The sequence below is a fragment of the Parasteatoda tepidariorum genome, chromosome 1 (genome assembly GCF_982258835.1).
Source record: "Parasteatoda tepidariorum strain Cologne lab strain chromosome 1, Ptep-v5.0, whole genome shotgun sequence".
In the NCBI taxonomy this organism is placed as follows: domain Eukaryota; kingdom Metazoa; phylum Arthropoda; class Arachnida; order Araneae; family Theridiidae; genus Parasteatoda; species Parasteatoda tepidariorum.
Window position 1 is genome coordinate 79963866 of NC_141755.1, and position 27688 is coordinate 79991553.

The 27688-nt window shown below is 28.1% G+C and overlaps 1 protein-coding gene across 1 annotated transcript; it reads right to left on the bottom strand.

The window, feature by feature from the left end:
* Dad (Daughters against dpp) lies at window positions 1-27688 on the bottom strand. Its single transcript, XM_016070415.5, has 4 exons — window positions 26921-27688; window positions 22030-22083; window positions 21368-21409; window positions 1-3292 (listed from the first exon to the last, which is right to left on the bottom strand). Exons 1-4 carry the CDS (start codon window positions 27276-27278, stop codon window positions 2754-2756), a joined length of 993 nt encoding a protein of 330 aa, XP_015925901.1. The 5' UTR covers window positions 27279-27688; the 3' UTR covers window positions 1-2753.

Consider the following 27688-nt stretch of genomic DNA (forward strand, 5'->3'; position numbering starts at 1 on the left):
TTGACAATAATCCTGGTTAATTAGAGAGGGATTTTAATTGAAAAAAAAAAAAAGATGAGAAATACACCAGAATTTAAGACGGGGGAAAAAATAGAAGGAATTGCAAAAATTTTAACAAATTATTTTCAACTTTATAAAATAATAAGTTATAACCGAATTTGACTTTTTATTCCCTCAGAGTCTATTTCCTTCGTTTTATTTATTTCAATAAATCATATACACGGATTGAGTCTAGGCAGTCGTGATAATTGGAGATCTACTGTATTAACTTATCGGCTACTTAGACAATCTTTTTATTTTTCAATAAAAAAACAGTAAAGGAAATTGCACTTTCAGCTCTAAAACAAAATTCAGTTTATGAGTATCTAATAGCACCATACTTTGATAAGTTATGTTTATATTTTAAAGCAATAAACTTTTTGAATTTACAATATAATAAGTTTACATTGGACTGAGTAACATACAATCATTCAGAGTAAGCTGCCACTGTACAAGACATAACTAATGGTATCATAGTGTGAAGATGCTTTTAGCAAGCTAAGCTCAGCATTTTAAGACACATAGCCAAGAGTTAACAATTATAGGTATGTAAATGCACTTTAGTCTTTGTACTTACAGGAGTAATAAGAAAAAATGTATCACTAAAGTTGTTATTTTAGTATTTTGCCGTTTTAATAATAGGATTACAAGACATGCAATTAATCGAATTAGAAAAAGTTAATGGATAGAATTAAAATCCAATCTTTTATTTTTTGTTTTCTCTAAGAAATTATATAAATGCTTTCCCTTAAAAAGTTTGCAAAGCCACTAGAAAACATTGATACAGATAAAGTATTTTACATAGCAGTAGCTGCCAACATAAAAAAGGAAAAGTCCAGATTTCATGGAAATTAAATTTCCTGGTCATATCATGAAAATAAGATTTCTTTTAATGCAGATAATTTTAGGGATTATTAAAAAAATATCAGAATGGAAAAAAATTGCATTATACAGATGGTTATAAATTTAAACTAAATGTAACATTTACCAAATAATTGACATTAAATTCCCTCGAATAAAAAATTATTCTGCTTTGTTTTTTTTTAAATATATTTTTGATTCCATAATTTTAAATTAATTTTGTGCCTTATTTTTCAATTAATTAATCCAGAAAATTGGAATAAAAAATAACTCGGAATTTTAAGAATATTTAAAAAAAAAAAAAGCTTCAAATTGATTATACTGTAAATGAGGTTTATGTCATAATTTTAAAGTATATAACTCAAGTTAAAAAATTAAAACTATTTTGATAGTGATTTTCCAGCAATTTTCCATTTTTAGGAGCATTTTAAAATACATTAAAACCAAGAGAAACCGACAAAATCCAATATAGTTGGCAGCTATGTTTTTTTTTCTCTCCTTTTTTTTTAAAGATTTATTTCTAAAAGTTATACATAAAGCTAAAATTTAATGGGAAAAAAATATACTGACACCTAAGAACACTTTAAAAGTACATAAATAGATATTTTTACCTGAATAGAGCATACAAAAGGTTATATTATCTCAAAATTGTAAGAATGATGGAACTACTAAAATATTTAGAATTTATTTAGTTTCTCTACCATGAATAAATACAATTCTTAAAGCATGATAAGGCAATTGAGTATGGCACTAATATCAGCAATAGGCATGTCCATAACATTAAATGCAGCAAACATAGTGAAAAATCTAAATTCATACATTATATTGCTGACCAGAACGTAATATTAAATTAGTATTTTTTTTTATTTGCAATAAATTAAAATAACAATGAATAAATGAATCTAGATTTTTCACTACTTTGATGAAATATGGTCCCTTACTAAAATATGATTTTTTTTCTTCATATTTCTCACAATGAAAGTAAAACAGATGTTTAATAATAATAAAAATATACATATTAGCGATAGCTAATTCCCAAGAGAAAAATGTTTGATGTGCTTGGTTTAACTGTTGAAAAAAATTAAACAGCACGTAGCTAATCTAGATTATTATAAAATCAAAATTTATGTTGTATGTTTAAATATCTGTATCATTAAAAATAATTTAATCACAATTAAACAATAATTTTGTCGCAAATTAAAATTTTATGGAAATACAATTGATTAATTTCATTAACTGCTTCCTTCAATTGTATAATTAAAAAAAATAATAAGTCCTTCCAACACAAGTAAAAAAGGGGGGAATTATAATTATAAAAAAAAATATTCTCATACTAAACCACAAAACAAACAATTTTGCAGAACAAATATATCAAAACATAACAGCTTTAAAAACTAGCTAGAAATGGAACACAATTGACATATATTGACAGCATTTAAATTAAGGCATAAAAATATTTTTGTTAAACAAAAAAAAAAATCGCAGCTTCGTCAAATTTAATAAATACTAGATTTGAAATTATGGTGGGTTAGCCTTTAATACTTCTACATTCTGTGAATTCTGAGAAAGCAAGCAACACTAAAAATAACTTAATAATTTTAGATTGAATAAATGCATCAACAAATATAGAAACTTTTATCACATAGGAGTGAGTGTTAACCACTCTCTCGCAAAATACAACACTGGACTACCCAGTATATAATTGAGAATCCAACTCAGAAAGTATTTATATTTCAGTTGGCACCAATCCTGTGCTGGCATACTGCAACCAGCCAAATGGCACAATGGCACTAAGCTCGACTAGTATTAACCCTGCAACGGGTCGGTATGAAATTCAGAAATGGCACTCTTTGTCACCTATGTACTAGGAACATCACTTCTAACCAGCAAGGGCAACATGTTATACAACGTCTTGAGTATTTGGAAGAACCCCAACCTTTGGCGAAGCTGATGCGGACGGCATACTCATCAATGGGCCCATTTTTAAGAGTGGAAGAATCCCTCAAACGCTGGTTAAGTTTCGACAACTCATAGTCAAATATATTGATGCAATATCCAGGTAACAATTTGTAAACAGTGAGTTTTTCTGAATTAGGAGGATCCAGTGTCGGGGAATTCACGAACAAAGGATACTCTGACCTGTTGTAAACCCACACTTTCTGATCTTCTTTGAACATAGTAATTCCTTGACCTATTTTAGTCCTAGTTTGCAGGACAGACGCATTCTCTGTGATGCGTGTGCTGGCTAAAGTTTCAAGGCACATACCATCTCCGTGAGGTAGATCGGCAAATACATTTAAGGTAGGATTAGAAGTCTGAAACTGCCTTCCAACTCTGACATTTAGTTCCCAGTAGGCTACTTTACACCAGGGCTTTGAATATTCACCGCTACCTGAGAACAATAAAAAAAAGAAGAAATTTAGTTACTTAATTAAATAACATAATAAGAATACAACTTGCGTGAAATCATTATTTCTCCAAATATCAGCTTTTATAGACATAAACTGTTTTTCCTTAGAGATCTTTTATTTTTGATGTATAGTGAATACATCATTTAAGTTTACACCTGCATTTAAAATTGTACATTTATTTTAAAGATAAATATAAGGCAAATATCGATGTTATTGAAAGCAAAAAAAAAAAAATGGAAAACAGTTAAAAATGCGACGCTTAAGTATCTAAGATTTGAATAATAGATAAATTTGTGGAATTCGTCCTAAAGACGACGCATTACGGAGAAGTTGAATAGATCTTTACAAAATATTTGAAATATTAGAAATGAATGACAGCTTTATCTGTAAAAAGTATCGTAACCACATTTCAAATGAGACAAGCATAAAGCTTCCCTACATACTATAACTTTACATACTATATCGTTACTATACTACACTACTTTGGAACCCTGGCTATAAAACTAAATAGTTCCCGCCATTGCGATAACATTGTAATTTGTCTCATGTTTTATTTTTTCCCATAGCGTTTCCATCTTCAGAAAGAATTAAATTAACATAATTTAATAATTCAGGGTTCATACGGAATTTTTAGAAAAAAATTCTACATTCTCCGAGAATTTCAGACGTTCCTAAATTGTATGAATCCTGTCATTAAAATTATCTTTTTAATCTATCGAACTTACAATACTTTATTTATTTTCATTTTATTTATTTATTGCTAAACAATAATTCTTTAATACTATATACAAAAAAATCTGCAAAAAAACATACAAGTAATTTACATGTAAATAAATAATGATAGAAATAAGTACAAGATAATAACGCTAACTCTTATGCTTAAAAATTCAATTTAATTTATATAAAAACCTTTTAAGTAATACGATGTAATCGATAGATGGCGCTACCAGCTTGAAATAAAAACAAACCGAAACTAATGAATAATGAGCCGAAGCACACACACCTAAAAGCAGCCAGGTAGACATGAAACCTGCCGTTTTGGTGGCGACAGCGGCTCCTTTGGGTCAAGGACAGTAAGTGGAATAGACAGTGGTCTCTTTACCATCGACATTTCCTTACAACGGCGTCGCTCAGACTACACACCTTTACTACACGATTCCTACCTTGTCTATCGATTGAACTTCTACCATTTATTGAAAGTTGGGAACAATTTCTTCCGTACTAATTGACTTCCAAGAATAAGTTATGATTCATCGATTGTCTTATGTGAAGAGGCATTTATGTTAAATATTGCACACTATTGACGAGGGAGATAAATGTATATAGGATATTAAAATTACAGAGATAAATACTTTAAATGAGAATGATTTTTTTTAAACATATTATAGTTACGTTACTTCAAGTTAGTTGCATGATAGCTTACTCATTTATTACGATTTATAAATTGTATATTTATCGATGAAAAAATGCTCGTTAAAATGTAAATGACGTTAAATTTTTTTTTTTGTTACATTTTATTGAGAGAACTGAAGAAAACTTAGTTAGGGAAGTTAACGTTAAAATATATATATATATATATACAATCGAACCTCGATTTCACGAATTTTTCGATATCTCGAAGAAAAAAAATTCCCTTCAAATTTCCTATACACTTAATGTTAAAAAAAATTGATTTCTCGAATTTTTTTTCTAATCCCTCGATATCTTGAATTTTTTTCTCTCCATAAATAGCGTAGATTTTTTTTCTGAAAATAAAAAAATATTCAAAAAAAAAATTTTAAGAATAGAAAATCAATTCTCATAATCATAACCGATTCTCAAACAAGCCACTTTCTGCAGTGGACACTGTAACGAGATTTATTGAGATGCAGCCGAATATGTCAGAGGAGACATTTAAAGCTACAGTCCACTTAGAAAGTGTTATTGTTATAGACAAACTTTCTTACACATCTCTAAAGCAAACAACAATTGAATCATTTTAAGAGTAAAAAGTGTTTTTAAAATAAATATGGAATAGTAAATAAGGTATGTAAAGAGATTTTTTCTTTATTCTACCATCGATAACATGCGATTTTCGATAATTCGAATTTTTTCTCCTCTTCCTTCAAGTTCGAGATATCGAGGTTTGACTGTATATACAATTTTTGAATTGCGAGTTTATCTATCACAAGTTTCGTTATCTTTTCTCGTTCATAATAAATAGTTGGTTAAACTTTTTTTTTTTTTTTTTTATAAAACAAGAGTTTTAAGAGGAACTGGAAAAATGCAGAACAAATACTTATTCTTTACCATTGTTTATTTTAATAGATTTTTTAACGATTGAATAATAATTGCAAATCATAAAATATCGTATATGGAATATGTTATTTTAAGAATATTAATGCAGCAGCATTTTTAAATTTCAAATGTAAATGACGTTTATTTTTTATTCAATTTTTTTTGTTACGCTTTATTGAGAGAACTGAAGAAAATTTAGTTACGAAAGTTCACATTAAAAAAAAAAAAAAAAATATATATATATAAAATTTTTGAATTGCGGAGTTTATCTATCACAATTTTCGTTATCTTTTCTCGTTCACAATAAGTAGTTGGTTAAACGTTTTTTTTTTAATAGATTTTTTAACGATTGAATAATAATTGCAAATCATAAAATATCGCTTATAGAATATGTTATTTAAAGAATATTAATGCAACAGGCATTTTTATAAATTTCCAAAGAAAAACTTATAAAAACCAATAGGATAAAAAACCGAAAGATAAAACATTTAAAAACAAAAAGTATCAATTCAAGTATTATGCGTGAAATTAATTGCTCAAAAGATAAGAATGATCTATCTTAGATAAGCCTATTTAGTTATAAAATAGTAAGTCGTACTGTTATTATTTTTTTTATTTTTTTAAAAAAAGCAATTCAGTATAATTGTATGAAATTCGTTTTTAGCAGTTTCCTGCCTCTTCATTAAAGTGATTATTTTTTAAAAAGAAAAATGCCTTTTTAATCTTACGAGTATTTTTATTCCTTCCTAAGTTAACGTAGGCGTTCTTTTCGAGAACCAAGGTTGAAGAAGGAAGAGTAAAAATATAAACATAAAAAATTACGTGATGTGCCTCTTAAAATCCTTTCAAGTTGGGGTTTGCCACGAGAGGAGCAAATTCGCCACACTTAGCCACAATATTATTTCTCGATTTCACCTTCAAACATCTAACTATTGTTCACTTACAAATAAATACTCATTAATAAATATAAATAAAATAGAGAGTTAATCAGATTTAATAACTTCATATGGTTCAATACAGTTTAGGATTATTTCAGCTCACAGTACTTGTTATTTTTTGCTGCTAAGGTAAAAAGTGCATAAATTTATAGAAAAAAGTAATTTAGACTAACTATTGTTCACTTACAAATAATACTACAGCTCATTAAAAAATAAAACAGAGAATTAAGAAACTTAATCAGATTTAATAACTTCATATAGTTCAATACAGCTTAGGATTATTTCAGCTCACAGCCCATGTTATTTATAGCTAAGGTAAAAAGTGCATAAATTTATAGAAAAAGGTAACTTACACTAGCTATTGTTCACTTAGAAATAATACTAGAGCTCATTAATAAATAAAAATTAAATAGAGAAATAAGAAACTTAATCAGATTTAATAACTTCATATGGTACAATACAGCTTAGGATTATTTCAGCTCACAGCCCACGTTATTTTTTAGCTGCTAATTTAAAAAGTGAATAAATTTATAGAAAAAAAGTAACTTAGAAAGTTGAGATATAATGGTAATATATTTTTAATGAGTGCTTTTTTTTAAATTTAGTTAGTGATTTTTTTCCAATATAAACAGGAAAAATTTTCATTTTAAGTAATGCAGTAATGCAGCGGATAGAGACCCAGGTTCGAATCCCAGTGGTATCTGATTGGTACGAATTCTGCCTCGCACCGACCACAGTGCTAGCGTAAAATATCCTCAGTGGTATACGGAATGGGTTAGAATCCCCTTGCCATCGGGCTAATCGTGGGAGGTTTTTCACTCCGCGTTATCATATGTAGAATCATACCTGAGTCAGTTTTATTATTACTAAAAACAATGACAAGAACAAGAGGCTGTAAGAACTCTTGAAATAAATAATTTAGGTGAGCCGATAAGTGTTATGCGCAACTAACGTCACAAATTAAGAATTCTAAGAATAATAAATTTTAATTTTTAAATTTGCTTAATAAAAAAATAAAAAAAACGTAAGTATTTTTGAAACACTACTCTGTGGGGTACAATTAGGTTGAATGAAAAGTTCATGGTCAAATTTATTCTGAACTTGTCACTCATAGGTTTATTACAAAAATATTAATTAGAAAAGAGTTATCGATATAAGTTGCATTAGAAAAAAAATTTTTTTTTTTTTAAATTAGAGTACGGTTGTTATAATTATTTGTTATTGGATATAAAGGCAAAAATAACTTAATTTTGGAGGAAAACAATTAGTTTAAAAAGTAAAATATTCAAATTAAGTTTAAAAAAAATAGCGTTTCATTTAATTCCTTTTTAAAATTATACTTCTAATACCTGAATTTTGTTTCATGTATTGAAAACTGAAATGTATGTCTACAAAAATAATTTGTCTTCTACATTTTTAGTAATGAAACTAATTATGTGAACTTATTTTCTAATATCCTTCTATTATTTCCTATTGCTATTATTTCCATTACATAATTTTAACAAAAAGAGACTCAGTTCAAATAGCCTGCAAACTGCTCATTAGATGAAACGTGGGAGGGGGGGGGGTTGATAAGAAACAGCAATAACTGCGTCGTTATTAATTTGGTTCTTTTCTAAAAATAAAATATTAATATTTCTAAAAATAATACATGAAATAAATTTTTATAAATGCCGTAATGTACACAAAAAAGCACCGTTACTATTAATTTTAATGTTAAGTTTTGAATATTTCTCAGTTATCATAATAGCGTGAGAAAGCGCCAAATTTATCTTTTAATTGCAAATGTTGAAGAAACGGATATATCTCATAGCGGCCTTGCAAATAAATAAAAAAAGTAGGAAGTACACAAATCAAATCGGCGCCAAGTAAAGTTAGGAGCATTCAAAATTCGTAGCCGCTGTATCGTTGCTACAAAAGTTACGAGCGCCCGAAAATAAATGCCGCCAAACGGAGTAAAATAAAAGGAAAAAAAAAGAACAAGGAAAAAAAAAGAAGAGAAGAATCTATCAACAGAAGTCGCCATTACGGCGCCACCATCGCGAAAAGCCAAGGACCATTGCGCAATACTGTCATGCGAGCAAAATCATTTGAAACCTCTCTCACTTGCGAATAATCATCGGGCTCCTAGATTGGAACATGCATTCGCAATTAAAAGAGACACCAAGTATCTTCTCAATCCACATTATTTATCATATTTTAATAATTAATTAGTAATATAATTAAATAATTTTAATGGTTAAATTTAAGTGTTAATAATGGTTAAATTAAGTGGATTTTCAAATTAATTTGTAATCGTGAAGCGAATCTAATCTAATATAAATGACGAAAAATTTCTTATTATAAAAATTTAAAAAGCCTGGATAAAAACGTGATTTATCGATTAACTGCAAAAGATAAATTCGCAACACAGTGAATACAAAAATTAAAATTTCACATATTTGTTATAAAAATTAAAAAAGGCTGGATAAAAACTGATTTATCGATTAACAGCAAAAGATAAATTCACAACACAGTGAATACAATAAATTTCACATATTTGTTATAAAAATTAAAAAAGGCTGGATAAAAAACTGATTTATCGATTAACTGCAAAAGATAAATTCACAACACAGTGAATACTAAAATTAAAATTTCACATATTTGTTATAAAAATTAAAAAAAGCTGGATAAAAACTGATTTATCGATTAACTGCAAAAGAAAAATTCACAACACAGTGAATACTAAAATTAAAATTTCACATATTTGTTATAAAAATTAAAAAAGGCTGGATAAAAACTGATTTATCGATTAACTGCAAAAGATAAATTCACAACACAGTGAATACTAAAATTAAAATTTCCCATATTTGTTATAAAAATTAAAAAATGCTGGATAAAAAACTGATTTATCGATTAACTGCAAAAGAAAAATTCACAACACAGTGAATACTAAAATTAAAATTTCACATATTTGTTATAAAAATTAAAAAAGGCTGGATAAAAACTAATTTATCGATTAACTTCAAAAGATAAATTCACAAACACAGTGAATGCTAAAATTAAATTTCAATAGTTATTTTCATACATTGTAAAATAAAAACAACATAGTACGAACTCGTAAGCCAAATCAAATGGAAAAAAAAAAATTAATAAGCAAAAATTATTTTATCAACCATTTTGTACGAAAAATAACATGACCAAATAAGAGAGGTAAAAGTTGTTTTCGGTCGCATAGCGTCTATAGAAGACAAGACGTTCGGCATTCCGGACATAGCGCATCCCCCACCCACCTTTTACGACCCTCCCTCGTCTGAAAGAGCCTCTATTATCCCCCACCCCTTGCAAACACGAATTCACCATAGCAAAATCTACCTGAGCGTCTTGTTTAGAGTTGCCGCTACTGCCCTAAAAAATAGGAATGTACCCTCCCTATTTTTTTTCTCTCTCTTGTTTTTTCTTACTTCATTTCTCCTCTATTTTTTTTTTACCTCGTTTTCTTAGTCGAAAAATTTCGGCAAACAATTTTAATGATTATTATTGAGAATTTTATCAGTGTTCTCTCCCTTTTGAAGCGGTACAACTAATCATTCATAGGTGCTCACTAGCTGTCGATATGGGAACTATATGTGTATGAGAGTAAGTATATAATGAGATATTATTTATCTCAAAAGCAATTTATGCTGATGTATTACCCAGTCGATGTCATTTGTAATTTCATCTGGGGAAATAGTGTTATGATAATTATTCCATAGTCATATATCTATGATAATACGAAGTGAAATAATAATAAAAACATTTTACACCACTTAAAAATAGTTTTGAAATTGTTTTTAAAAACTACACTATCATATAGAAATGTAAAAAAAAACATCTTATTCATTATTTTATTAAATTTATAAAATTCAATAGAAGTTAAAATTATTTTAATTTTGAGAACATATTTTTAATTCTACCTTTGAAAGTTACTATTATTTTTCTTCTATATATATATATAAACTACGGCATTAACCTGGTTAAATAGTACAAATTTTACTCAATACAATCTCTTAGTATAAGATAAAGTTGAAAAACAAGGAATTTAGTTAATATGAAATATAATAAAGAAGCGAAAAGATATTTTATAAAAGTATTTAATAAAAAATAATAAACAGCGACATATTTGTTAAAGCGAAGCGCTCTATTTGCGTATCTGAATGTTGCCACCTTTTTTTACATAAAAGTTAAACTTTTCTCTACTGAAATAAAATTAAACTTATGCGAACCTTACATAATTAAAAGACCAGATTTAATTCAAAAATTAGCAAAAAACATAGTTAGAACTTTAGTTAAAAAAATTATTAAATAAATTAAAGAACCTAGTTTCAAGAAGAATCCCAATGAAAGTTGAGAAGGCAACCAACTGCCGTACCGATGACAGAGGCTCAAAATATTAACCAAGCTATTGATTTTCGCCGTCGTAAAGGTGTTTCCCTTAGAATACAATCTAGTAGGCGGCACAGAACCACTTCCGCCTGTGTCCAGAAAGTTTTAATAGGTCATCAACCTTTAAAAATATAAGCTCTTGTAAGCAAAGCTTAGGATAGATCTCAACTAGTTAAATAATTTGTTTACAACTGAGCAACTTAACAAAACTTAAGGAAAAAGAAATATATAGCTATAGAAATATAGATTCTACAATAAATAAAGATTGGGTGCTTAAAAAAATTCTGAAACATTTTACTGTTTAAGGTGCTTAGGGGTAAGTGCTAAAGAGCAAGAACAATTTAAAATTTAGAAATTAAATTGGAACAAGGAACACTAAAACTTTGCAAAATACTCGCACTTAAATAATATTTGGATAAAAAGTTTTCAACCTATGAGTTATATCGAAGTAACGCATATTAATATTAAATATCGTAAATTTAAAAAAAAAAGAAGAAGAAAAAAAAAGTTGCTATTAATTTTTTTGTTATGCTACAATGTTGAAAAAATTCAAAAATTCCTATAAAATAGAAGACGTATGAATTCTGATAAACCATTTTTATTACTTTTTTTACAATTATATTTAATAAAAGTTTTGTTGAATTCGAAGTAAAATTAAATTAATCCATTGTTATTGTAATAAAAAAAATGCTAGGGTCAGGCTTAAAAATAATAATTACAATAAAAACAATATTAAAATGTTTTATTTGCCTTCCGACCACTAAATACGTGTTGCCGTTCATTAAATTTTGAAGAAACGGTTATTCGATAAATTTGTTTTAAACGTGTCAAAAAAAAAAAAAAAAAATTCCGTGAGCATTTTATTTTTAAAATCGACTCTAAAATGCGACCAATCTGTTGAGCTAAATCAGGAGAAAGTTTAAATTAGGCCTGTAATTTTAAAAATAAACAAGTGATTAATAAAAACTAAAAGAGTTACATTAAAAAAAAAAAACTATTATTTTCACTTTTTAAAACTTGGACAAAAAATACGTAGTCTACGCACAATTTTATGTTTTTAAATACGTCGTGAACAGGACCGTGAAAAACAATCGTCAGAAATTAATAAAATTGACTGAAAGAAATAAAAATTGCAGAAATATTATTAAATTGGCGAATGTATAATAACTTTTACAAGTATCTTATGAGTTGCACCTAGTTGTTAAACCACACAAAAAAAAGAAAATAAATAAAAGTGGTTTGGTACAGCTATTTTCGTAACATGTCTTATGAGTGATTTAGTGAAGGGAAAGTACACAACACTACAAAAAGTCCTCCCAAGTGGTCCAGACAATTACTTCGCGTGGCAAAAGCTTCTCGTCGTCGAGAAGCACTTGGGGGACGCTTTAAAAAGGATCCTTTCTTGAATGCTGACCTTGTTCTTGTTTGAAGCAGGCCGAAGTTTTCAAGTGGTTTTGACGGTGTCTTTTTCCCCCTAACAGCTTTCATACCCCCCCCCTCACCAACAGAAATCGTTTTTAGAATACCAACAAACATTTATTTACCTCAAACCCATTCTACATTCGTCACAGAATTATAAATATGTTGGAATTGCAATATTCATCCCGTTTTCGAAATATTGGCCTTGGCGAGCATATAAACAGTTTCATATTTAGGTAATACATTAATTTGATCAATCCTTCAAGTTTTGAATAGTTACCGGATTTTCAAGTGCCCCCCCCCCCTAAGTATTTCTTTTATGCATTGTAGCAGTATCTAGGGCATTTTCGTACAAGCATTAATTTTTCGTTCACGTTATAAATGAAAATTTACTAAGAATAAGGAAATAGGCAAATGGTTAAAAAGAAGACAAAACATTAGTTAAAATGTAGTAAACTTATGTAAGTAATGGCATACTAATGCGATTAAAAATTTTCACGTTCTGAACACAACGTGAACGTGAATTTAGACAGAATTTAATCTATCTGGGGTTAGATTAAATTCTGTAAAGTTCCATGTCGATAGAATATTGGTTTATTTTGAAATGAAATATTAGTTTACTACGAAATTAACAAATATAGTAACACGCTTGAAAAAAAAAATTCACTGCGCCTATAGGAATCTCGCAATTATTTTAAATCATTAGTGCATAAATTTTAACAATAGGCTTGATACACATGGGTACACACGAATCAGTATCATAGCTTCAAACGAAATAATAGGTTTAATATAATTTTAATTCATCAAAAATTATATATCATCCTATTTAAACTGGAATAAATTAGTCCACGTTTTTCTATACATAATCACAATCGATAAAATGTGTCTTGTTTTTGAATAAAGCCATAACGATCCAATTGAAACATGCTCAGTTTCAAATCAAATAACCAAATCCATCAGAAAAAATGTCAAACAGAAATTTAACAATCAGCTAATTTTTAAAGAGGTTAATTTTGCATTTAAATAATGTAAAGAAATATCAATTTACAAGAGGCCCTAAATATTCTCATACATATCGAAGTACTTTTGAAGCCTATTTCATTTGTAATTAATAAACCGTACAAATAGTTTCAAAATAAAAAACATACTTCAATTAATCTGACAGATAAACTAGATTAAAATTCAAATATTAAAGAAATCATATTCGTTAAAAAATAAAAAAAATGCACACGAGAATCAAAATATAAACACAACCAACTCATCATTGATGGCGGCTCCTTTGAGACTCAAGAAGTAAAACTTCAGGCCATTCCAAGTGGATAAAAAAGAAAATTAAACATAAAAGTAATAATAAAAATAAGAAGAAAAAAACTCTTTTAGAGAAGAGGGTGACCTCTTGTGGGGCTCTTGATATGGAGTCACTGGGCGTGAGTCGACGCACGTACTTGACGTCGTCTGCCTCCGCAGTGTTGCCATTTTTTATTCTCCTAATTTTTTAAAGCATTGCTTCCTTGTTTGATTGGAGCAATAATACTGCGCTTCGAATCCATACATTAAAGATTAATTGCAAGAATTAATAACGATATATAGCGAGAAATAAAGAGTCTAGGAAAGAGTCTAAAGAATCTACAAAACTGGTGCCTAGGGTTCCGTGGTAAGGTTACAGGGAGTTCCGAGAGCTTAAACTTTTTAAATTAGTGTGATTTTGAAACCTGTCATTCTATTTATATTCAAACAATCAACCATAATTTCTTTGATATTTTGTTTATTTTATGAGATTATTTCAGTAAAATGCAAGTAAAAATATAAATAGCAAATTTTTTTAAAAAAGCATTTCTTATCGACATCACCAGATTTTGGATTTAAAAAAATTATGTTTCTCTGATAGCCTCAAGCCTGCAAATTCAGTTATTTGACATAAAATCCATAATTTTAAGATTACTGATAAAAATAATTATCGAAGATCAAAATAATAATTAGTTTTTCTTTGGTTAGTAAATTCACAGCTTCTAACAAATTTTATTTATGAATTTAGGGTTCAACCAATAGATGTTAGATCCTTTAGGGTTCCATAATCGAAAAAAATTGGGACTCACTGGTTTAGAGATGAAAAACGTTTAGTAAACAAGGCAATATTTTTGAAAAAATATATTATTTAAATCGTACATTATAGCACTTTAAAGCGTACGGATAAAAATTTTAATTACCTTCTCCGCTTCGCTATTTTACGCGACTAATTAAATGTTTGAATAATAGTTAGTTATAAATATAATTGAAAGTTTCCCAAATTAATACTAGAATATATAGAATAAATTAAAAGTATAAATTTCTTTTTGTTAAATTATTAATCATTATTTAATAAGTTATTTTGCATAGCATAAATGTCATTCATTAAACAGCTAATAAAAGTATGAATATTAAATACATAGATAAAACTTTTCGACGTATAAATCAAAATTTATAAAAAAGGAAATATGAAAAATCAGAAATATATTAAAGTTGTAAAAAAAAAAAGTTTTAACAATTTCGTTAGTGCATTTTAAAAATGGCCGAAAAGAAACAACCTAACGCAAGAGCGTTTATTTTTAGATTACATAAAATGAAAAATGCCGTTTGGCTGACTAGCTTGGCGTCAAAAAAGTTTTGAAAAGTGGCAACCCACAAAGGGACGGTCCGGCACCGAGAATCCTAAGTGTTCCCCCTCCTTCCATCTTCCCCCACGCCTTGTTTACTAGCGAAGAACGGCGCCACGAGGCTTTCGAAAGGAATAGTGGGTAGATGAAACACTAACTTTTGACACACTTTATTCTTCGATTCAACGAGCACTCATTTATGCATTTACTTTTTAAGCATTCAAAAAATGTTACGACAATTTTTGCAGATAATTTCAGACTTCTATAGCCATTGTTTCGTTAATCATTACAATCAAAACTAAAAATTCTATTTTTAAAGCAAACGTAACAATGAATGAATTTAAGGAATGCAAAATTAGAATAATATTAAGCCTTATTTTCACTCGAATATTGATTCAGCGCATGTTTATTATTAGCCTTCCAGAATAAGATATCCAAATCATATATACGCAGAAAAATCTTTTAATGCAGGGAATTTGCTTGACTATACCAACATTATTATTAATTATTACTGCATTAGAAATAAATAATAAAAATATATTACCTTTTCGATGGATAAGAAATTGAAAACCTGAGTTAGAATATTATAATCACTAAACAATGCGTAATTTTTTTTTCTAGCGTTGATTTAACTCTGTATTTTGGAGAACAAAAGAAATGTTTTTTTTTTATATATAAAAATGTGAATAAAAACCTTGTTTAACGATCATGAATTTTTTTTTAAAATAATAAAAACAAAACTATAACATTACTTTGACATTAAAATTTAATAATTGCAAGAATCACGACATTTTTCTTATCAATGAAACTTTATCCTTCTCTAGAGATTAATAAGTAAAAGTGTTTGAAAAAAAACATGCCTCAATTTGATTATAATTGAGAACTTATTAAGACAACTAAATTCAATCATAAAACAGTATTGTTGGCACTTTTTTATATTTTGTATCGTTCATTCAATCATCGGTGCATGTGTTTTTGCAATCTCTGAAATTATATTTATAAATAAAATATCTTTTAATTGAATTAATGGTGAAATTATATATTCCATAAGGTTTCCATGGGCGACTGCAACTTAAAGCTTCCAGTTTGTTGGACCATTTTTGAGCAGCATCATTTGAATTCTAAATGCTTTTCTTTGCAATTAATAATTTTTCTTTAACTATATAAATTATTCGTTACATGATTCAACTTTTAAGGACTTCAACTGATTGGGTACATAGTCATTTTATTCTTTAATTGAACTATTGTCAATGTTTCCTGTTAGATATAAGAAGGTTACCTGTACCTGTTAGATACAGAAAGTTAATACATTATTTTTCTTTACCGAAGGGGCGGGGTAAATTTATATATATAAAAAATAATAAAAAAACCAGAAACATTATTATTCTAGAATATTTGCATGCATTTTAGGTGATTGAAATCGCTTGAAAACTTGATAAAAATTTGATCAGTAGAAATTTAAGCTATCTATATTTTATCCTTTTAACCTACGTTTTAAGGAAGAGCTGACAACTGTTCGATAATTCGAGTGTTATTAAAACTTTAACAAAATTTAACTGGACTATAGTTAACTGCTTACTATTTATAAGTAATCTATTAAATCTCAAGAGCATAACGACTGGTTTTTATTTCAATTTTTAAAAAAAAAATCGTGATTGTACTTAAAAGCTACGCTACAACAAATGAATCGAAGGAATAAGTCAAAAGCAACGAAAACTAAAATCTACAAAACGTAAATAGATGATGGAAAATATAAAAACATACATGGGATTCGGAAGAATAAAAAAAAAAGATTAAAAGAAAGAAGAACCGCGTTTATCGGGCGGGTAAAATACATTTGGGGGGGGGGACGAAGTAAGAAAGTTGAACTCGGTGTCGGGGTCACCTTTAATGATGTTCCTTCAAGAAAAGAACTCTCCAAGTTCTTTTCTCTGGGAGAGACCATTGCATTTGCGAAGGGGAGGGCCTTGGCAGTAAAAAAATGTTTCCTATGGAACTTGTGTTTTGCTTACCTTTGAAAAAGGGGGGGAAAGAAACTCGACTGGGAAAAATGTGAATTGCTATGCTTTTGGAAAGGTAGATTGGCGGATGTGATAAGGTACGAATGATCGCTTAACAAACTTCTCTGTTGGAGATGGTAGTCTGTCCAAGACGCCAAGAAGCTTTAATTCCAGACACCGCGATTCTTTTGATAGTGTATTTCAACTCGGGGTGATTTATGAAGATAAAGCAATTCTGAGTAAGCCTTTAACTTTTAAATGGAACCCAAAACTTTTTTTTTTAAACAATACCATATAAATTCATGCCGAAAATAAGGATTAAACCAAAGTAAATAATTTTTAAATAAAAGAAGTTTTATATCTAAATAACAATGCAATCAATCTGATTCGAAGTTTTAATTCCATTTTAGCGATTGTTACCACGATTCTTTTTAAAGTGAATTTCGACAACGTGATTTATGAAGATTCTGGGTGAACCTTAACGGATACGAAAACTTTTTTCGAACAACACCATATAAATTCATGCCGAAAAGGGGGAATAATCCAAAGTAAATACTCTTAAATAAACGCAGTTTTACATCTAAATAACAATGCGATTGATCGATTCGAAGCTTTAATTCCAGATACAGCGATTCTTTCTAAAGTGAATTTCGACTGTGGGTGATTTATGAAGATAATTTCTGAAGAAACCTTTAACTGATATAAAAAATTTTCTAATGTGAGTTTATGACGTAATATAGGAATAAATATGTTTCTAATGAATGAAATTTCATAACTAAATTATAAAACAAATAATAACAATCGACATAATTAAAACTTTAAGCCCTGCCACGACTGTCATTTTGATAGTGGATTCCATTTGATATGGTTTATGAAGATAACGTAATTCTGAATGAGTTAAAAAAAATTTCAAAACTGCATTATAAATTCGTGGCTTCGAAACAACATTTCACATTCGAATTACACACGCAAAAAAAAAAAAAAATTTTTTTAAAATTTCCATCAAATTAATGTATACTACAAATTTACAGCTTATTCCCTGTAAATGAACATGATACAGCAGACAAAACAAGATAAAAATACACCCCCTCCCCTTTTTTTTTAATAAATACCAGAATTGTAAACAAAAAATAGTATAAATTGTTATAACAATGGAAATAAAAGCTATTAAAGTACATTAGGAAGTGACACTAGGCCTGCGGCCTAAAATTTAAAGATAATTTATGTTTAGAAACGTTTCAATGTTAATTTAAATTAGTGATATCACTATGATATAAACTAAGACGAAGTATTAGAAAAATAGAAAGTAATAAAACTTAAGGCATCAAGTCTTACCTTATATTTTGACTACATTTGAAGTTGATAAAAAAAATTATATTGTTCTATTTTAATGATTAAATGAAATTATTATTAGCTATAATTAACAAAAAATTAAATTACGATGCAAAAATTAAATAAACACATACAAACAATTAAGTCATTCCGCAGAGTACAAAATTGGTCAGTATTTTTATCACATCATTTTTATAAATTTTAAAAGCAGTAAATAAAAAATTAAAACTTATTTACAAACGGAATTAGTTTTAAGTTAATCAGCCAACGATTTACAATCAATTTTACTAGAATGAAATGTTCCTACAACAAATTTAACTCAAAATAATTAACGAATTTCTATTTCAATTTCGGTATATAAAATTTTTTTTTTCACGATACATCCAGAGAAAATCACGAAGGCCATATGAAACTTGTGTTTCACCATACTTATCAAAATAAAGAAAACATGATCTAGAACAAATTTGTTACAACATTATTACGCGATATTTAAGGAGTAACACGTATATTGTGTTGATATTTTATAATTTTGGGAAATTATCCGCTATTGATGTGAAAGATACGGAAAAAAATATTTGACAACTAGAGTTCGTAATTCGAACATAATTACTTAGAACTGTTTTGAAGAATAACTTAGAACAGTTCTGAAGAATAACTCAGAACTGTTTTGATTTGATGTCAAATGAAGTTGAAACAAAATATGCGTAGATGTAGTGAAGTAGGAGGATATATTTTTCTAATTACAAAAAAAAAAAAAAAAAAAAAAAAAAAAATACTGTATACATAAATCAGTCATTCCAAAGATTCTTTTTACGATTCCGAGTTCCGACCTCATGCTGTAAATTGAATAGCCTGCGGAGAGAACCACACGATATTTCGGAAATTCGAAAAGAAATGTTGAAACGTAACATTCTTGTCGATTTCGACATTAATTACAACGTACGTAACATAAACTATATTGTAATATGTGTATACGGAATTATTATTTTTTTAAACTTTAAATAAGAACCGATTTAGAAATTACTAATATGCTTGCAAAAGACAATAAATATCGATACAATAAAAAAATATTAATTTCATCAGAAGTCGACTTTTAGACGCATTCTTTTTTTAAAATTAAAATGGCGATTGCAATTTATGTAAGTTAAATTTAGCTTTGAAACTTCATGAAATTCTTGTGCATAATATTTAGCAAAAAAAATTTTTATTTGAAAACATACAAATCATGAAATCGTTTCTTCGTTTTTAAATATGGCTTTTCTTCAAAATAAATGCCTTACATTTTCGATATTTGATTTCCTTTTTTTTTTTACTCGTTTAATACTTTTAATTTTTGAAAAAGTGGTTACTATTAAATATGCTAGTACTGGCTACTTTCGCCATATGCTAATAAAATAATTTTAAAAATAATTTTAAATAATTAAAAATTTTCAAAAGTGATAATTTTAATTTTACACACAAACTTTTAACTATTGTTATTGATCATATTTATTCGAGTGAGTTTTAATTTTTACTCAAATAAAACTAATTATATATTCAAGTAAATATTTTTAACGAACAAAAACTTTTTCATTTATGGTAAAATCAGATCGGTAAACTTAATTTTGTTATTAAAAAATAGGATTATTACACATTGAATTTTTATTAAACTGAGGCTTTTGCTTAATTTTATGCTATGGTTAACTATCCTCCAAAACTAAATTTACTCATTTTTAAGGACCCTAATTTATTAATGCTAAAATTATATCTTTTGCTAAAATATGCGACAAATCACCTTGATTGTTTTGAAACAATTTAATATATAATTGTTTAATATTACGAGAAATAATTACGTTAATTATGATTATTAAATCAAAATTCTGAAAGCGATATCTTTATTAAAATTTTTTAACCGTAAACACAATGTAAATATTAGAAATATATAGACTAATAAAACTATAAAAGATGTTTTTTTACAATATTATTATGTAGTACGTAAAATCATGGGAGTAAAAATGTTTTTTTGAAAATCGCGGCAATTTTCTTTTGATCCAACACAAACCCTATAATAAATAAGCATTACAAAAATGAGAAAGAAGGAGTGGTTTGCTTTTCAAGAAAGAAAATTATCAACTACCCCTATTTTCCCCCACCAATCCGGTATTAAAAAGAGGGGTCATCTCCAAAGTGCAATAATGCAATGGTAAAAAGAAAACTTATCTCAAAACAAAAAAACTTCAGGCTGAAATCATTTACTACCCCTCTATACGCAAACTCTATGGTAAGATTGCGTTGTGGATTATAACTTGGTAAGATTGCGTTGTGGATTATATTGCGGAGATATTTCAAAATTAAAGTTAAGTGTTCCGCCTTTTCTTTTTTAAAGCAGGAAATTTACTTAACGTTAAAACATCAGATTTCTATTAGGTTAAAAAAAAAAAAAAAAAAAAGAAAGAAAGAAAAAGGGTTTGATCTGACAGATTTAATTAATTTCACAAAGAGATGATAGAATTGCAGAATCTCAATTTTATTTTTGTTTTAACCGAGTTTTATTTTTAGTCTTAAACGTTTAAAAAATTAAAATTTGGAGGTGCAAAGCTTTCTACGTTCAGAAATATTAAACTTTCACATCAAATTAATTAACCAAAGTCTTAAAAAAGCTAATATACATAAGCAATTTACCTAAAATTAGAATAATTGACTTGTTTCGTATTGACTTATCAGATCTGCCACCTTCATTTAAGGTTTCTGTCCCCGCTATTTATTTCGGATGGTAAATAAAATGAAAGAAAAAGAATTTACGCGGAAATACAGGGGATAGGGGTTCCACTATTTCGTTCCCTCCAATATTCTATATATAGCACAAGCTTAGCGTAATTGGCAAGAGGGAGAAAATGAGATAGCGTTCACTTAACAAAACGATAAATGATGAAAGTAACCACATAATATAAAAAATAATTTTTTAAAAATTATAACGTTGTTTCGCTTTAACTTACGGCACAATATCACTGTAACTAATTTAAATTATAACTTTCGAAGATATTATTTACAATAGAATATCAAGCTATAATTACCTGATAATTGACTGGTAAGCCTAGATTCGCTGAAAGCAGAATCTGAAATGGATAAATTACTAAGTAAATTGAATCAACCTGAACAGTGCACAGAAATAAAACAAATGAATAAATACACACAGGAATGTAACAAAGGAAATAAAAATGAATTGATAGTCAGAAACTTAGAGCAAACATGTTCGAATTAATGAAATTCAACGTCCAAACAAGAAATACACTTAAAAATTACCGACATTTTATTAATATTGATTTGAGATAACAATATTAGATATGTTTTATGTCATTGTAGGATTAATATGCTTAAAAATTGTCATTGACTTAACTCTTCATACACTTTACTTTTAATAACTTTTGATCATGTAATCAAACCGCTCTTATCCAAATAATGAGAAACTTTTCTGATCCAATTGAAGATGTTAGAAACAAAAATAAAAATGACTCGTCAAAATCTAAATTGGCACTATTGATGTAAAATTTTTAATATTGAAAATCTGAAAGTTTTAATTTCGTCAATGGCATTATTCGTCTTTCATCAACCACGAAATAATAATATTAAGGTAGAGGTTCTTAAAGATGATAAAAGTATATATTCATTTAAGTGAATTCTTATGTTTAGTAAATTATAAATACTTTGCTAATAAAAGGATGAAATAAGTAATTACCTTCAGATTTCGAGAGTTCCTGAGGGTGCCGAGAATAAGGAGGTGGAGGGGAATCTGAAAATGAAATAAAGATTATAAGAAAGCGTACAAAAACGTATTGTACAATGAACCAAAACAAATGAATAAATAATTAAAAATTAAAGTTGTAAGACTTTAGTTTTGACGATAATTTTTTACGACCGATGTACCAATCTTAAAAGTTGATACGCTGTTAACAAACATGTTATTAAATACGACTCAAACATGCTATTTAATGAGAACAAACTATTAATCAAATTACGATATCAGATACAAAATCGTACGGTTTTTAAGAAATGAAATATTTACGACATTTTTAATTATTAAATTCACATAATTTTAATTTACTTAATTTTAAAAAAAAATCGTAAAAATTTGTATGCCTTTATAACCAAAACATTTTTGGCTATTATTATGTGATGTAAAAATAAATAGTAAACGGTTGGTAAAATTACTTTTTTGAATGAAATTATCTTTGGATAAAACAAATTTAATAAATGTAACGAAAAATAAGTCGTTTTGAAATTTTTTACTATTCATTTAAAAAGTTTCTGCCGATATGCCCTTCTTACTACTACTGTACATTTAAAAGTTAAAAAATCTGAATCTTTCGGGAAAAAAAGGGTATGTTTATTCCGAGAAAGTACATTTTCGTGTTTTGATTCTCTTGTGCACAAATTAGTATATTAGAAGGCAACTTTTTGTACTACATAAAGATTAGTACACAGTAAGTAGAAATCCGATCTTTGAGAGAAAATAAATTTTTTTTTAGACTTTCTTGCTCACTCAATTTATTACCAAAAATATTAAACTTACACAAATGATAGGGAGGCTCCATATGGAGGTTCAAAAATGTGTATACGAGATGTTTCACGAGTTGTTATTCCTCGCTTTACAATCTGTGGCTGGATAAAAAATAATGCGAAATTACTACTAGATATGCGGGATTCTATCCCGCCTTCAGCGTCCTGTATAGCTTTATTACAGGCAGTAATCCAGGCGCAAATGACGATATTTAAGTTAGGTAAGCTGATCAAAGGGTGTTGTAAAAAATTTCTGACAGGCGGGAGATAAGCCAGGATTTGTGGAGGCCACGTGTTTACAGGAGAACAAAAAATGAAATAATAAACAATATCTAACAATTAAGTATTATAATTTATTATATATAACATCAATATCAAGTTCTATAAATTTTATATTTATCAGGTAATTAAAAAAATTCGTTGTCATTTTTTCAATAAATAGTTTTTTTTTCATAACAATTTAAAATTCATTTGCTGACAATAAATTCATAGTTTAATTTAATTTAATTTCAGCAAATATAATTTAATCATAATTTTTCTATTCTTGTTGTAAATATAATTTTATTTTTGTGCATATATATATATATATATATATATATATATATATTTGTATATAAAGATATATATTATTTGTTTTTGTATGTATATGCTTTTTTTCTTTATATTACTTTGTTATTGATGTACTTTTTTTTTGCTTTGTAGTAATATACTTAATAACTTGTTCTTCTTCAATATAATTTTATAATTTTTATAGATCCATGGTCATTTATCATTACTCAAGTAGATTTTCACAAAAAAGGGAGGAATTTAAAAACCTTCTTGAATCGAATACACTTTTGATTTATAAGAATTAAAAAAGTCGTCACTTTCACAACTGCTTTCGAGGTTTACACTACGTAATATTCGCTTTTGTTACCTGAAATTCTTTACTAAAAACAGTGCACATAGAACTAAATTAGGGAAATTTTTTGTTTAGTTAAGGGAAATGCAACTTGGAATCAATGAATATGAAATAGTTGCAGGTTTGGCAGCGAACTACTACTTCCATATGTATTTGTTTTAAATATAGACATGAAAAGTTTCATTGATTACTTTTAAGTCATTCGATTGGAATATTTTAAATATATATTGTTAATAAAAGAAAACAAATAGTGTGAACAAAGTTAGCATTATATTTTTTGGCTAAGTCAGCTTAAGGTAAAGAAATGAAATATTTTAGTAACTCAAATAAATTATCGGGTGCTATAAAAAACTTTTTTCCCCGCATCCTTGGGCTTAGTTCGTTTTGAATTATCTTTAGTAGAAAATTCTCAAGTTGATTATTAAAATTTTTAAAAAACATTCTAGAAATAAGTGAAAATTGATAAAAACGTATGATAAATGAGAATCATATTACGAGATAATAAGAAAAATTAATATTGTTCATTGAAACAAGAATTTTTAATTGTTGCACTTAATTTTATGAATTACACTCTTGATTAAATTCAATGCACAAAGAATTAAATTTTTAGTATTCAATTAGCAAGGAATTTATAATATTTTTTGAAATTTCTTTAAAAAAATGCTTTTCTTCAAAAATCTTATTCCTTAGCCCCTTGAGGCTCTATGATTACTCTCATACTTTCAAATAGTCACAGGTCAATAGCTTCTTTAAGAACTTTAAGAAGGTATAATTTTACCATCCATAATGATATAAAGGTTCATACATTCTAAAATAATAATAAAAAAATAATTCTTAATAAGAGGATAGTAATTGAAATATTTATGCTCTAATGAGAAAAAAAACTTCATTGATTAATGCCTGCATAATTTTTTTACATTTATTCTTAATGGCTTGAGTATTAATTATATTTTCATTCTAAGTATTAAAAAAAAAACTTGCACAAGGTGTGAAAAGTAACTTAGTTTAGAACACTTATTAATTTTATCTATTAAAATACTTCTGCGGGGTCTTACGTAGGGTAAATTTATATTAATAAACTAATGTTAATGCTAATAAGAAGAGGACCTATCATTTTGTTATACACTTTTTCCCTTAGAATAGAAATCCAATGTAGGCGAAATATTAAAATGTAACACAGCTTATTAAGATAGTTTTAATTTTTCCACCACTTAATTTTTAACTTAATGAAAAGTGAAAACTTAACTTTGATTACTGTCGATTAACACTATGCATTTAGCTTAGTAAAATTTAGGTGTTATTATGTGCTAGACATAGGATAGAAATTAGTAAAAAATTCAATAGGAAACTTCTAGAGCAGAGTAAGTCATTTTACAAGAAAGATAAGTTACTAAATACTATGTTTCTCATATCATATGAAATACAACTACAATCAAACTAATTTGGGCTGAAATACAACATTTTAATTGAAAGTATGAATAATTCATAATTTTATAACTTATTTAATAATATTTCATTTACTTGAGGATAATGGAAGTTAATAGAAAATGCATCAATTAGTGTTCAAATTTTTTAAATTTCGGTTTTCTCCTTTTTTCGTAAGTAAATACAGATTAAAAATTATCTAGATTACATTCCAATCTATAGTAGAAGTCATCTATGCTAGAAATAGAAGGAGTTAATTTCAGTAAGATTTTGTTGTCAGTGCTGAATTGAAAAAATTTTTTTTTTTTTATGATTTCAAGTTGATTCATTATATGGACTACAACCTTAAAATACTAAAGAATTAAAATCAATTACAATTTAAAATATGTTGGGAGATAAATGGTTGAACCAGCGTTTCAAATGATGTTTTTATGTTTTTTCAATAAATGTTTTAATGCAAAGATAATAATAAAAGAAAACTATAATATAGTGTCATCCTGTCCTTTTTGTACTGATGTTGACTTGTTCAATTTACGGAATTCAAATAAAATATTGACATTATTTTATACAATTTAAATGTTGCGGAAAATTTATTTAAATGTCCACTTGAGGAAATCATTGAAATTGTTTTAAAAACAAGAATATTTTTCAAACATTAAAATGTCTTAAGGTAATTTATTTATAATTGAATTCCCTCAAAAACTTCGCAGAGATTTACACCACAGTTAATAATAATAAACTAGAAAAAAATGAATGAAATAACTATTTTAAATTTTAAAGTTGATTTTATGTTTAAAATGATTTACAGCAAAAGAAATAATAATCAGGGTAAATTTTTTCATAAATAAATCCATAATGGATCACAGTATTTCTAAAATGCAAATATTGCAATGTAAATTAAAGATCATTCTTTATTCCTCTCCCCCCATCTTTTTTTTCTTCTTTTTTTTACATGTTGCTCAGACTATCGTCTGCCAGACTCACCAGATTAGGCCACGCTCTCGACTGGCGCCTAACTATAATTGCGTCCTCTTTTGAATCAGCACTAGCGCCCACTGGCGACACAATGTCCCGTCACGTGACTCGCCAGCCAGGTACACGACTCCCATCTGGCTTTGGCAGCCGACTCCCCCAGCCCCCAAGCGATATTCAAAACATTCAAGATTAGCACCAATAACAAGCAATTATTCCCCTTAATTCCGCAACTACAATCTTAATATTTAATTTCCCAAGTTGCTATGCCGAACAAATGACATTATAATAATAATCTAATAAAGTGTTCGATTATAAATTATGATCGAGCGCAACAAATTCAAATAGTAATTAATACATGAACAACAAAAACACGTATTCTAAAGTTTCTAATAATTCTTTAAATATTTCACACTAAGTCAGTCTAGTTCTCCCGAAATTGAACTAATAAACAGTACAACTTTGAAAGAAATATCTAATACAAACGTTTCAAACATTTGATGGAAAAAGTGGAGACTGCTTAATGAGGAATAAAATTAAGAAGAAATAAAATGAATAACAAAACTGTACATAAATAGATAAAAGAATAAAATGAATAACTCTTGCTGTTACTATTTATTAACTTATTAAATAAATATAGCACTGCAATTTTTCCTTTACATCTAAGTATCAGATTTAACTAACGAGGAATATTTCTTTGTCGTTCAAATAAATTCTTACTATTTGAAAGACACATAATTAAATTAATGAAGAAATATGTTTAAAATTTTACCTGGTTTACTAAGATAGCTCCAATGATAGGGATTAACACAAATAATAACGTTATTATGAGGAGTTTGACACACAGGTAGTTTCTTCAACTCTTGGGGCAGGCGCAGATCAGACCACCTCCACAGTTGACAGAACCGCACGTGGGGCTGAACGGGGTAACCACGGTCCGGCCGTGGCTCATCCCCCACCGGCAAAACTATACAGGGCGCCTCCTCTGCACCTTTGCTTTCCACGGAAAGCATTAAATTTTCAAGTTGTTGATTATCGAGTTTTTTCAGAACAACTTCCACCGAACGTGCGGCTTCATTAGCTAATTTAGACAGTCGTTTTATGTAACAACTGCGTCTAGTTCGAAACATGAACCCGAAGCATCTTGTGTTGTCTTTTTTAGCAGCGGTCTGCTCCTGCTGATCATTCACGGCTGACCGCAAAATTCCTTTACCAACCACGGCCGTCGTCCAGGGGGCCACAAATAGGCACAGGACGGACAATATAGAAATCTTGACGCTGAAAACATACAGGATGACTGTATATTTTCGATGGATGTATCCAATCACGCGCTGATACAAAGCACCAAATAATCCTAAATGTGATCTCGATTCCAGTGTTGCGAACTACTAAATCCACGCCGTCACTAATTCTAGTCTCAGAGACGGCGGCCGCATACTCTGGTTTTAGGGTTATAGCGCAAAGTTACGCTTGCGCCAAATTACTCGCCAAGAAAGTTTTCCTTCGATTGGAAACTTGTTTCCAGGCGTCTTACCCGTTT

Coding starts and splice junctions, on each gene's coding strand:
- Dad (XM_016070415.5), bottom strand. CDS start 27,278: ATGTTTCGAACTAGACGCAGTTGTTACATAAAACGACTGTCTAAATTA. Junction 22,084..26,920: donor GAGCTATCTTAGTAAACCAG/GTAAAATTTTAA, acceptor TTTCATTTTCAG/ATTCCCCTCCACCTCCTTAT. Junction 3,293..21,367: donor GCTTACCAGTCAATTATCAG/GTAATTATAGCT, acceptor TATTGTTCTCAG/GTAGCGGTGAATATTCAAAG.